This window comes from Diadema setosum, chromosome 1 (genome assembly GCF_964275005.1).
Source record: "Diadema setosum chromosome 1, eeDiaSeto1, whole genome shotgun sequence".
Classification (NCBI taxonomy): Eukaryota; Metazoa; Echinodermata; class Echinoidea; order Diadematoida; family Diadematidae; genus Diadema; species Diadema setosum.
In genome coordinates this window covers 3,381,041-3,393,888 of record NC_092685.1, presented here as the reverse complement: position 1 = coordinate 3,393,888, position 12,848 = coordinate 3,381,041, and the positions used below count along the sequence as shown (strand labels likewise).

The 12,848-nt window shown below is 37.5% G+C and overlaps 1 protein-coding gene across 1 annotated transcript in view; it reads left to right on the top strand.

Annotated features, from left to right (window-relative positions):
- The window catches only part of LOC140246534 (uncharacterized), a 39,463-nt gene that overhangs the window by 8,581 nt on the left and 18,034 nt on the right, over positions 1-12,848 (top strand). Inside the window, exons 2-3 of the mRNA XM_072325879.1 lie at positions 1,717-1,805; positions 9,700-9,857. Coding sequence (XP_072181980.1) covers positions 1,717-1,805; positions 9,700-9,857 — 247 coding nt within the window. The remainder of the gene's footprint in view (positions 1-1,716; positions 1,806-9,699; positions 9,858-12,848) is intronic.

Genomic DNA, 12,848 nt, shown 5'->3' with positions numbered 1-12,848 from the left:
TACTGTAAGATACAGAAATGATAATCACAAAACATTAATTGAAAAACTACCAAGATTTATCTGAAGATTGAATATTTTGGCTGGAATATGTTTAGGGCTGTGGGGATGATATCGAATGATTTCCATTCTCTCTGACATGTACCAGTTATTTTTTGTCCATGTAGGTATGTAAGTTAGATTTTAACTGTAAGTTCACATTCAGGAATGCATGCTCAGTGTGAATACGACATGGTTAGCATCTAGTAATTTCAATGAAATCTTATTCAGTTTATTCATGTCCATCACAGACAGTGTCTGCATGAAAGGTTTTAGTGCAGTGCATGAGAAACGGCGTAGACTCAGCAGCTGAAAAAAAAGGCCAGTATGATGCCATGTCAGAGATCTATGCATGTATGCAATGTATGTCTACCGAGTCTTTGCTCACTTGATCAGATGGGCCTGTGTTTTCTTTTTTCTTTTTCTTTTCTCTTTGTGGGCTAGATAAATTTTTCAGAGAAGGAGCACCAAGTGGAATAGCATTTTTTAAATGAAACATATTCCTTTCAAGTATTAAAGCTTCAAAAAAAAGAATACACAGATTTTTTTATTTTTTTACATTTTTTATTAGCCATTTATTCATCTCTTTCTGGTGTGAGATATCCTTATATGACTGTACAAGGACATTTAACATAACCTGTGGCAAACCATGGGTGTATATTTTTAACACTTTCATTGTAGTTGTATGTGTAGCAGCCTCTTGGCACTCAGACGTTTTCAGACATCACTGGATCATGACCCCACCCCAATCCAACCTACAGCTGTATGACAGTTTAAAGAGTATAGGAAAAACTTGACCTGGAACTTCAGTTAGCTGTTGCAAGGTTTATACCTTCAGTATGAGTGAAGATGGATATAAATCATATGCCTACGTCAGAATCACTTTTCTTTTCTTTTCTTTTGCCTCGCCTGTGTACTGATAGTCTCAAAAAACAAGATTTTAAAGTAGCCACGTGTCACCTGAGGTTGGTGTCTTTCTGTTTGTGCATTCACTCATGCTGGGAACTCAGGTAGTTGTCAATAGAATCCTCTCTATATTTGTATGGTTGAATAGATCCTGTGCGCTCCACCTTTTTATGTGGGGCTTACACTGTATAAGGCAGTGATTTTCTTACTGTGGTGTAAAATCAAATATCCTCGTTGTTCAGGTGAGTTTCAAGCATTGGGTTACTACACACTTCTTTCCTCCTTACCACTTCTTGTTTGATTACAAACACATTTGAGTTTGTGTTCGAGAATGCTTCTGATAGTAAAGATGTGACATTATACCAGTAGTGTAGTGTAATGTCAATGGCCATCATACATGAACATGTGTGTAAACTTCTTTTTATCACAGTTACTTGCTGTTGGCCCAGGGTTAGATCAAGCTGTAGTAGTTATTTTATGGTGGTTGTATGGTAGAAGGAAGAAACTTGCAAAATATACATTACTCTATGCAAACATGCAGTGTCTGAGTGAGTTATCTATTAAAAATAAGGCTAAGTCAACTTTCCAACTTGCCTGAGGCAGTGGAAGATTCACTTTAGGCTATTACCATTTGATGATAGTAGACATTAGCTCGTTGAATGTATCATACTTGCACGAATGGCCATTCAGGCAAATTGGAGAGGTGTTGATCTTATCTAGTGCCTTTGATTTATGGCTGGTTACTGTTCATTTGTCTTTTGTTTGTTTTTTCAGGTCGTAATGCCAAGATGGACGCCAAATTAATGGATGCGCTGAATACAGTCAACCCAGGCCATGGCACAATGTTGCACCTAGCAGCAAAGGTATGAGAATGCAATGAATGAGTACAATGTACATTCAATTTTAACAGATTTGTATGACAAGGATTTCTGCATTTATTGCTTTCTGAAAGAGAATGTGCCTCAAGGGAGGACTCGTAAACATAAATGCAATAATCCCTCTTGTTTCATTTCTGCTGAAATTTGTAGGCATGAAGAATGGTTAAAGTGAAAACAAAGTTCTGGTAAGGGCTTGAGAACCCGTCTAGCACCATTTCATATTTGCTTGCAATATATAGAAAGAGTCTACAAAGAAACTTACCTGGCTGACGCGGTTTGCCGGAATGATGAGTCGTTTTGGAGTATTTTGAGAAAAATAATAAAAGTCGGAAAACCGACTTTTATTCCAGAAGGCTCCAGACTAACTCGGTCTCAAGGAAAACTTGACCCTATTTCAGATTATTTACACGTAGTTCGTGATCGCCATATTCTACTGTATAATACCAAACGAGGCCTATGAACAGACAGGAAAGTGCGTGCTAATCCTGTACAAAACAAATGGTGCAAGCCTATACACACATCACCTCAGTTGCTGAGACGCGCGGTCTTTGAAGTTTTTGTTGTTGTTTATCAAGCGTCTTTGATTGTTTTAGAGGTGCTTGATATGCACACACTAATTTTGCATGCGCGCCAAAGAGGTTTTTGATGCGCACATTGTAACAACTCGGACCATTACTGCGAGTAGCCAGAACGCTAAGCGCTACAATGTAGTTTATACAGGCCGCTCCCATAGTACAACACTGTACAATCCAGAGTAGGGACAACCAATACAACTCATCCCGCTGTCAACGTGAGGCCGAGTTATCCCTGAGTCCGAGTTTAGCCTGACCCCGTTCGGGTAAGTTCTGAGACTGAATTTTTTGGTTAATATTTCACATTTTCGTCGTTACCCATCGAATATCTTGTTATTACAGCGTTATTCCACACATTTCCTAGGCATACGTTCACATTTGGGAGCGAAATTTGACAACTTTTGGAGGCGTACCAGAACTTTGTGTGGGCTTTAAGTGCAATATATGTGCCTATTTGGGATTTTATGTAGTCAAAAGTGCACGAAAATGTAAAGTGTGATTGTGTTATCTCAAACCTTTTAGATATGTATTGTGCTCATTGGTTTGGTTTGTTTTGCTTCTTTTGTGTGAGGATGGTTGCCAGATCATTTGTCCTATTTTCTGAACCATCAGAAAAGATATGTGTGTGTGTGTAATTTCATTTCCTTTCATTTTTCTATTTACTGTGATATATTTTATTTACAACATTGTACCTAAAGAGGAAAGGATTTTACTTTATCAGGTTACACTGGAAATGTAAGTTGAATGTTATACTGTATCCATGACATTACAGGTGCACAGTTACCAATAGGAGCTGAAATGGGGATAGATTTGTGTTTGAAATGACTCCACTACCCTTTCATTAATCTTGGTACTCTGTAGCATGGGATAATACCAAAACCCCATTGTCTGTTTTTCTTGTGTGTGTGTGTGGTTTTTTTTTTTTTTTTTTTGGGGGGGGGGGGGTGTTTTTGAAGTATTCAGGGTTCCATTTTAGTATTTGTAAAATTGTGGTTTTCCACAAAAACTTGTAGTGTGAAACAAGACATAAAATTTTAAAATGCTCATAGGCAGCATTTGTACTTGTGTTTTTATGTGTGTGTATGAAAACTACTGCATGGAATATGAGTGCATTAAAATCGAATGGGTGTGGTGTTATAGACTTTCTACAACAATATAGTTGTAGCAGCTGAGTTATTTCTGCATGACAAATAAACATCCACCATATTTTGCAAGTAGGCCTACTTAATCTTATCTATTCTGATATGTGAGAGATTGTTGGTATTATATCTTTCCAATATTTCAATAGCAAGGCTATGACATCTTTGTTGCCATAGTGATACAATGTATGTCCTTTACCCCTTCCATGGCAACCTTTGTGACTATGTAAACATGCACTAAAATAATTAATGTGTCATATCTGGTTTAGTATTGATATAGCAGGAAACTAGGTAAATGTTGGATGGTGATGGACTTAATTGATGCATATTTCACAAAGCAATCATAATACATAGGAGATGTACAGTTGTAGCTCTTTCTAGCCAGTGTGAATTGTACCTCATGCCATATCAGTATCATTTTAAAAAAATCAATTTTATTTTGCTAGTGCAGTGAATGACTACCATGATTATTAGGCTCCAATCTTAATTGGTTCCTAGATTATGAGTATCTCTTGTAGATGGAAGTTTATTTTGAGATGTGAGCATACTACCAGTACTATCGATGTGTTTTTAAAGTTTATACTGTCATGTAAACCATAAAGACCTAAAGAATTAAAATGATATCTTGCCATGATTCTTGTGTACTGGGAACTTATGAGTGTGAAGTTGCCTGTAATGTGATGTGTATCATGAGCCTGTCCCTTTAAGACTCTAAAACTAACAAAAAGCCATTGAATGGTAACATAATCTACCCTTTGTGTCACTGAGTTCACAGGTTTTGTCCACAGCTTAAAGCTGTTTACCATTCATGTTTATGATTATTAGGTTCCTTGGGTATGTTATGTTATTGGACCCAGTGCAACTTGTTCCTGTCATTAAACCCCTTCATTGGATGTATGTGTCAAGTGATTTGCTATTTCTGAAATATTAGTAAAATTATGATCCTGACCCAAACATTTATTAACAGTACAGCATTTCACCAACTTTAGATTCATCATTGCATTGTCAAGATTACACATACATTTAGTACCCTTTTTATACAGTGTAGACTGAGTCTTTCGCATGCATTGTCCACTCCGTGCGAATTTACATCCCTGAATATCTGACATATTGGTTTATGTTTCCAATTCAAAAGTGGATGTAACAAAGAGCAGGAAAACTTCTGAATACAGGATGTGAAGAGTTTAATGTGAGTCTTTTAGATTCAGGAACTTTCCAGTTGACCAGAGAAAGAATCGGTTTCACCCAGAATAGGAAACAGTCTTACTTCAAGGCAGTGTCAGTTTACCCTTCCCCACACTCTTCCTCCTTCGGAGTCAACTTGAGCACTCAATGTTTGCCAAATGCACTGTGATCTACATATATTGGGCACATAGCATGACACATTGTACCAGTGCATGTCAGACTGTTGTACAGTGAAGAAATATGTAGCCTTTTGTTGGTAAGTAGCCACACTACATGTAATTTGATGTACTTTTACAGAGATTACAAAAGAATACCCTGATTGTACATTCAAAGTTCTGTTGCTCTTAGTGGTAAAGACAAGTTGATGTAGAAAAAAAAAAAGATGAAACTGTATGATCTTACATGATGGAGCTCAAGAAAATCTTTCATTTCATTTTTGTCTCATGTACAATACAAGTTGTACATTTGTAGGTGTCTTGTGCACTTTTGTCAAGTATCCAGGAATTCCGAGGTTTTTTTTCCAACCCATTCGTAATTCACTGCCAAATAAACATCTGTGTGTGTGTGTATGTGTGTTACTCCCTCATATCACTTAATAAACTCTTCAGTCAAATGCATAGAAGTACAATTTTATTTGATCTAAGATTAGTCCCTTTGTTGAGTGCTCTCTATTGGCAGTTTCATAAGTATTTTGAGCTGTGTATTTGCTGGAGGTATTTTTAACGTGACATTTAGAAGATTTGTTCTTAAAAGCAATAAACGTCACCACAGGTAAAGCTCAAAGCCACATCAGACAATGAGTAAAGAATTCAATTGCATCACAAAAGCATCTTAAGATAGGGAATACTTCAAATGTTACCTACATCTTGTGATGGACACACCCACACTTATCTCACTCTCATCACTAGTGATAGTGAAGGTGGTGTGATGTGGAACAACTTTATTAGGCAGAACACTTAATGTGGCATTTATTGATGGAAGACTGCATGGTCACGTTATATTTGCTTCAAGCTTGGCAAATTGCCTCAAAAGAATTTTAGGTTATGTTTGACATTTAGGCCTTCAGCATCCTTTCCTTTTGTACAGACCTGAGAAAGAAAGCATGTGTTTTTATTTGTATCTTCTTTTTATTTTTAATTGACCCTGCCTGTGTACATCACATCATATCCTTTGGATACAATTTGGCAAATTGCCTCACAAGAATTTTATGTTGTGATACAATTTGGCAAATTGCCTCACAAGAATTTTATGTTGTGTTTGGCACTATAGTCTTCAGTGTATTTTCCATGTAGTATAGAAGGCAAGAAGAAAGCATGTGCTTATATAATATATATATTTTTTTCTTTCTTTTTTGATTGACCCAGTCTGTGTATATCCTTTTGATTAGTTTTCCTTGAAGAACATATTGTATCTAGACATCATTTCTTCATTCAGTTCACAGTGCCCATGCAACATTACATGTACCTCCGTGAAGGAGATCTTCATCTCTTTAGGATTTAACTGAATGTTGCCCCAAGCATTCAAAGGCATAATGCAGAAATTCAAGGAATTCTTTCAGTTATTACTGTTTGTGTGAGTTTTTTTTTTTTTTTTTTCAATTTTGGCTGAAATATTACCCATGATATTTCATTCTGACACCTAATGCAATCTTTGGACAAAATTTGATTGAAAATAATAGAGAATGCTGGCAAAAGACAGTTGAGTTTTTGTATTGTTTTCTCCCCTTTTTAGCTCACCTGAGCCAAAGGCTCAAGTGAGCTATTGCAATCGCCCTTCGTTCGGTGTCCGTCGGGCGTCGTGCGTTGTGCGTCGTGCGTCGTGCGTCGTCCGTCGTCCGTCGTGCGTAAACTTTTTACATTTTCATCTTCTTCTTGAAAACCCCAAGACCGATTTTCATCAAACTTGGCAGGTAGCATCCCTAGGGGGTTAGGAAGTCAATTTGTTAAAATGGGCACCATGCCCCACCCAGGGGGCCCCCAGGGGGGCCCAAACCCCCCAAAATGAAGGAATCTTTAAAAATCTTCTTCTCTAGAACCAGAAGTGATAGAGCTAAGTTTATAATATGAGTTAGTACATTGATGACTGTAGTTTCAAGTTTGTTCATGGCAGAATCAGGGGTGCCCCCCCCCCCCTTGGGACCCAGGGGTGGATGGTGGGGAGGGGTCCTAATGGAGCCTAAATTGTACATTTTCATCTTCTTCTTGAGAACCCCATGACCAATTTTCCCCCAAACTTAGCAGGTAGCATCCCTAGGGGGTTAGGATCTCAAGTTGTTAAAATGGGCACCATGCCCCACCCAGGGGCCCCCAGGGGGGCCCAAACCCCCCAAAATGAAGGAATCTTCAAAAAATCTTCTCTAGAATCAGAAGTTATAGAGCTAAGATAATACTATGAGTGAGTACATTAATGACTGTAGTTTCAAGTTTGTTCATAGCAGATCCAGGGGTGCCCCTCTTGGGGGCAGGGGGGGGGGGGGTTGGGAAGGTCCAAATGGGGGCCTGAATTGTACATTTTCATCTTCTTCCTGAAAACCTCATGATGGATTTTCGTCAAACTTGGCAGGTAGCATCCCTAGGGGGTCAGGATCTCAATTTATCAAAATGGGCACCATGCCCCACCCAGAGGGCCCCAGGCGGCCCCAATCCCCCCAAATTAAGGAATCTTTAAAAAAAAATTTGGGCCCTTATTGTACATTTTCATCTTCTACTTGAGAATGCCTGGTCAAATTTTAGTAGAGCTGTGAATACTTTAGATTAGTGACTGCGTGAAAGGTGAACTTGCGATACTCAGGTGAGCGCTAGACCCACGGGTCTCTTGTTTTTTTTTTTTTTTTTGGGGGGGGGGTTGAGGTCAAATGGAATGCATGGTGGTTAAACAGAATATATTTTGTCTCTTAGACATGTGGCAAGGTATAGAGTACCAGTAATCATTAAATCATTTGAATGAATCCAATCTTTGAAGGAGCAGGTGTATCCTGTTATTTTATATATAGTGGGGTCATTTTCTTCATAAGATCAAGTCGGGGGCCCAGTTTGTGTAATGGTAATTATTGTAAGTTACAGGGACAGATGGGCATTTAAAGCCAGTGGAATGACCAATGAGTTGAATACAAAGGTACACCTGTATGTACAAAGAAAAACAATGTGTGCCGAAAAGCTTTAAATCTAAAGGCTTTGTAAGGCATTGTGTTTTATTTAAATGTCATACTGTTGAATTAACAAAGCTTTGATAGGGAAAAATTGTTCCTGAGGTTAAAGCATGACTTCATGAATTGATGATGAGAGTATACACAAGCTAAGGCTGGACAAAGAGTGCAATTTACTATTCATCCTACTACCAAGGAGGTATGAGAGAACTGATCTTACTTTGGGTGATCTATTGATGGGTTTGATGGGTTTTGTATAGTATATCTGTAACTATTGTTATGCAAATGTGTGCTGTAATAATGCATGTAGTTGATAAACAAGAATTCTAATCTCAGTAACCTTTCTCTATGTCACCACTGCACAGTCATTGACTGGGTGCTTGCCATTATGCAACAGCAAGTTACATCAGTATCATGGAAAAAAAAAGATTTCCTTCCAACTTTGATTATTCACTAAAAAGATTGCAAGTAATGACCAATAAAATGTATAATCCATTTAGTCTAGCTGCAAATTGTCAATTTCCTGGCATTCTGTAGGGTTTGATTAGAAGGGGATGAAAGATATGGAAATTCTGAGCAGGGGTGTCAGGTAAGTGGTTATGCTAGATAAAGTCATTTAGTGAAATTAGATGCTATAGGATGAAAAGAAGGACATCAATATGACCGTATGGCTACCCTTTCCAGCAAACAATTTGATTTAGGTCATCGTCTTGTCACCCTCAGAATGTATGCATTAGAGCAAGTTCCCTTTATCTGTTAAGTATGTATATCCACAGCTTGACTGGCTCTTAAGAAAAGGCCTATTGACATGTCTGGTGTGAACTTTGCATTAGCTGGCTCCATGAATACCACAGACTTAGTAACCTCAGATTTAGTATTTTGTGACTGGAGAAAATGAAGAAAAGGTCAGGTGATGATGAAGGCTTTGAAGGCAAGTGTCTCTGACTTGCTGATATTTGCAAAAAAGAAATGACAATGAAAGAAAATTCATGATTACTCTCTTGATGGCAAGCATGTCTCGCTCATTTTTGTTGTCTGGTGAAGAGATCAGAGCTGTTTCCCCGATATTACTTGTTCGAGAGATTGAAAGTCAGTTCTCTCATGCTTGAAGGTGATTGCCGAGCTCACACTCACAGACAAACATAAATCTTCTCATTATTTGCTCTTCGACTCGCAGTGGCCACTTTGTCCTGCAAATTGTTGGTAATGAGATGCGAGTTTGTTCTGGAGCTGCGTGTTGTGGAATGGACCTGAGACATAGGCGGAGCTAGCTTGCTCATTTGTCAACGGGTGACACGTGTAGCGGTCTGTCCCGCACTGTCTGTGTGTGTCTTGGTAGACAACCTGCAGATTGATTCAACTTCCACTCAAGTTGAAGACCTTCACTTGGTTAGGAGATGTTAACATTGCTTGATACTGTGCTGTGAATGTGATTATCTTCCAAAAATAAGACATTTCGGGGTTTCTGTTTTGTCACTACAGATATAATTAATTACAAGGTAAGTGCAGTTCATAAGTTGTCTTTATTTATTTCTTTGTTTTTGCATGGTTCAGTAGTGAGTGTCCTTTACTTAGTGTAGATATGATGATGATAGTTTATATTTGCTGCCTTGTTTTTTTGAGATGATTCCCTTTTACACACAATGCTAAGCAATTTGGTTTGATAGCATCTGTTTATTAAGAGATGCCATGTACTTATTGCAAGGGACTGAATTATACCATGGACCTACAATTGTAGGTCCATGATTATACAATGATGAAGTGATTGTGGAAACATTTATGTGCTTGATAGCCCCAATTCAGTTTTGTACCCCTTTGTTCTTGTTCTTCACTGCCAGCTTGGGAACGCTGATGTCGTGAGAGCCCTGCTAGTATCTGGTGTGGATCCTTCCATCAAAGACGAGAAAGGCAACACGCCATACGACGTTGCCAAGTCTTCAACTCAAGTCACCATGGTCTTTCATGATGTCCTCCTGCAGTCCATTGCTCAGTCCAAGTAAGTGTGACCAGTCTGAAAGCTTTTCTGAAGGAAGTAATTCTTATATTTTTCTCATGAGGTATATTTATATCTAAGCTGCAAATCTTTTATTCATTGAGAGGAAATGAGATAGAATCTTTAATATGTTGATGATAATGATATATGAGTATATTTGTATATTTATATAATATATTTATATTCATGTGTCATATGACATTTTCTCTTTATCCAGTAATGTGGCAAACAAATAATATCTCACCAGAGTAACTTGATAGAATCTTTTTATCCCCCACTGATGCAGTAAGATGAAGTAGTGATATGTTAGCCAAACAGAGAAAACAAAAACGTAGAGAAGCTCATTTGAATATTTTTGTTTGTTTTAATCTGCATAAACCAGTTATCCGGATCTAATAACAGGGAGACATACAAGTTTAGTTATATTTAAGACTTATACCATATGTATTTAATGATATAAAGGCTTAAAAATTGTGATGATGGAACTGGATGAACTACTGTTCAAGTTCATTCTTATTTACTTCTTGTTTCTAGTATATCAATCAATATATCATACCAATAAACATATCTTACAAACCTTTATATTTCCAAATGGATCCTGAAGTGTGATGCACAATTCTTGTTCTTAAAATGTCATTGAGAAGCAATAGCCATTTAAGAACAGGAACTTGATAGTGAAGACACAGTCTTATGCATGTTGCTGTTGATACTTGTAACCAGATACAGAAAGTCTAAATTTGATGCCATATATCATTTGTCTAGATCAATGTTTAGTTTATTTAAAGACAACTTCCTGATGCCTATTCTATTGAGTACATGGCTGGCTTGATGGCACTCCCAACAACCCCAGGGCAGGCATGCACCCTAAAACTGGCATGATAGATTACTTTGACCTTCCAAAGTCTTGTTAGAGTACTTGTTAGCCATTCATTTCCAATTTCCAGGTGTGTAATTAATTCTACCCCATACTTGAAAGTACAGTATTCAATATTGGCAGATTTAATTGCGTCTGACAACAGAAGGATTGTGTTTTCCCACATTAGAATCTTGCCCCGTTTTGCAAACATCAATTTCAGCTGAATTGGATGAGAGTAGTTGCAACACGTTGAACAAATTCAGCCAACATATGGCGAGGCAGTCGAGATGTGATGTTTACCTAATCAATAGATTCTAACCTTTACATTCACACATGGAGTCATCTAACCCTATAATTTTCCTCACAGTGAAATGCATACACTTTTTGCCCACACAGTATGTAGAAATATATATTTAATGGCAACACATAAAGTCATATAATGCTTATGACCCTGTCTCTAAATCAAATACAGCAGCTGTAGGAATGACTTACATTTACTGAAAGGATAAAAACATGTTATGATGATATATCATATTTTAGAGAGCTGTTTTAGTCATGCCATAGTACTTCTACCAGCAATCCTTAATTTTTATGAGGAGGTGCTGATTAATTAAAATTTAAATAAATCTTTGTACCAAGCTCTTTACATTTACAGTGCTTGGAATCTAGGACTGAGATGATCCATGACTAAAAATTGGTATCATGTCCTTGGGAGCGGCATACTACACCAGTAACTTAATGCTTGGTTTCTTCTTGTTTGAGGAACCAAATGTGAAGTTTAATAGTCTCTTGCATCTTTCCATAGATGCTGTTATAAAATGCAAACATGATGAGGCTAAATGACAGTGATGAACTTGACAAAATATCCCGCACAGTCTGTTTCTACCTCATTCTGTAGGTTGTTAAGTGCGTCAGGGGAAAAAAAAAATGAAAAACTGATGGGTTACTAAAGGAGTCATGCTGTTTCTATGTGGCTAAAGGAAGCAATTTAGCAAATGGCACAGACTCGTATATTTCACTGCTCCCATGACAATTGCAGTACAATTAGGCTAATTTCATTTACTGCTGATTAAAGGGACTGTACAGTACTGGTTGAGGTGGGGATTCATGTTTTGAACATTCTTAAGTGAGATAATGAGAAACCTCTTATGAAATATGAAAGAGCATGTAATTTTAAGAAGGATTCAACATTTATTTGATGAAAATTGGTTTTCAAATGGCTGAGATATCCAAAAAAGTGATAATGATAAAAGGCAACAGGCCACATCTTTTATTAGGATCTCTTTGTTTCACTTTGTTTTTGGATATCTCAGCCATTTCAAAACCGATTTTCATCAAATAAACTTTTGATACCCCTTAGAATTACATGCTCTTTGACATCTCATAGAGTGATTTCTGAATATCTCGCAAAACGATTAAAGCTAAATCCTCACCTCGACCAGAACTGTACACACCCTTTAAGGTTATGAGCGAGGTTGACAAAATAGGCATTTTTTTAAAATGACATCATAAAGTAATCTTCAATGAGAGAGTGGAAATATGTGATATAATCCATCTCAAATGTTTGCTCAGTTCTTCACATCATCATTGGGTAAGCCTTTGTAGAGTCCTTGATAGTTTAGCTTTGTATGGAAACCCATAGCTAGCCATGGTGGTCACTAGTGAGGCAGAGCACATGTCCACAGGAAACTACGGTGTGTTTTATACTTCACGATTACCTCATTTTCAGGGCCATCCTCAGGCATACAAAATATGATTCACAGTTTTGCTTCTAAAATACAGTACAAAACAAATATGACTGAAAAGTAAATTTTAAGGCCAGTTGCACCTGGAAATATGCTATATATGGTCAGTACTAGTCACATTCATGTAGCAACAGCAACAACTTCAGTGTTGTGGTGGAAATGATATGAGGCACTTACCATGGAGACCTGTAAGGATGTGATTGGATGATCTGCATCATTGAGAGAATTTTAATTGATCACTTTAAAAAATGTAATTTTTGTTTTAGGAAAATTCTTTTACAGAATTAATCTGTGCCATTTCAGAACTTGCCAGCAGCCTGCTTGACCCAGTCACAATCGACTGAAATCCATCTAATCTCATATATCCATGGTAGTGACTTGAGACAATTGCTA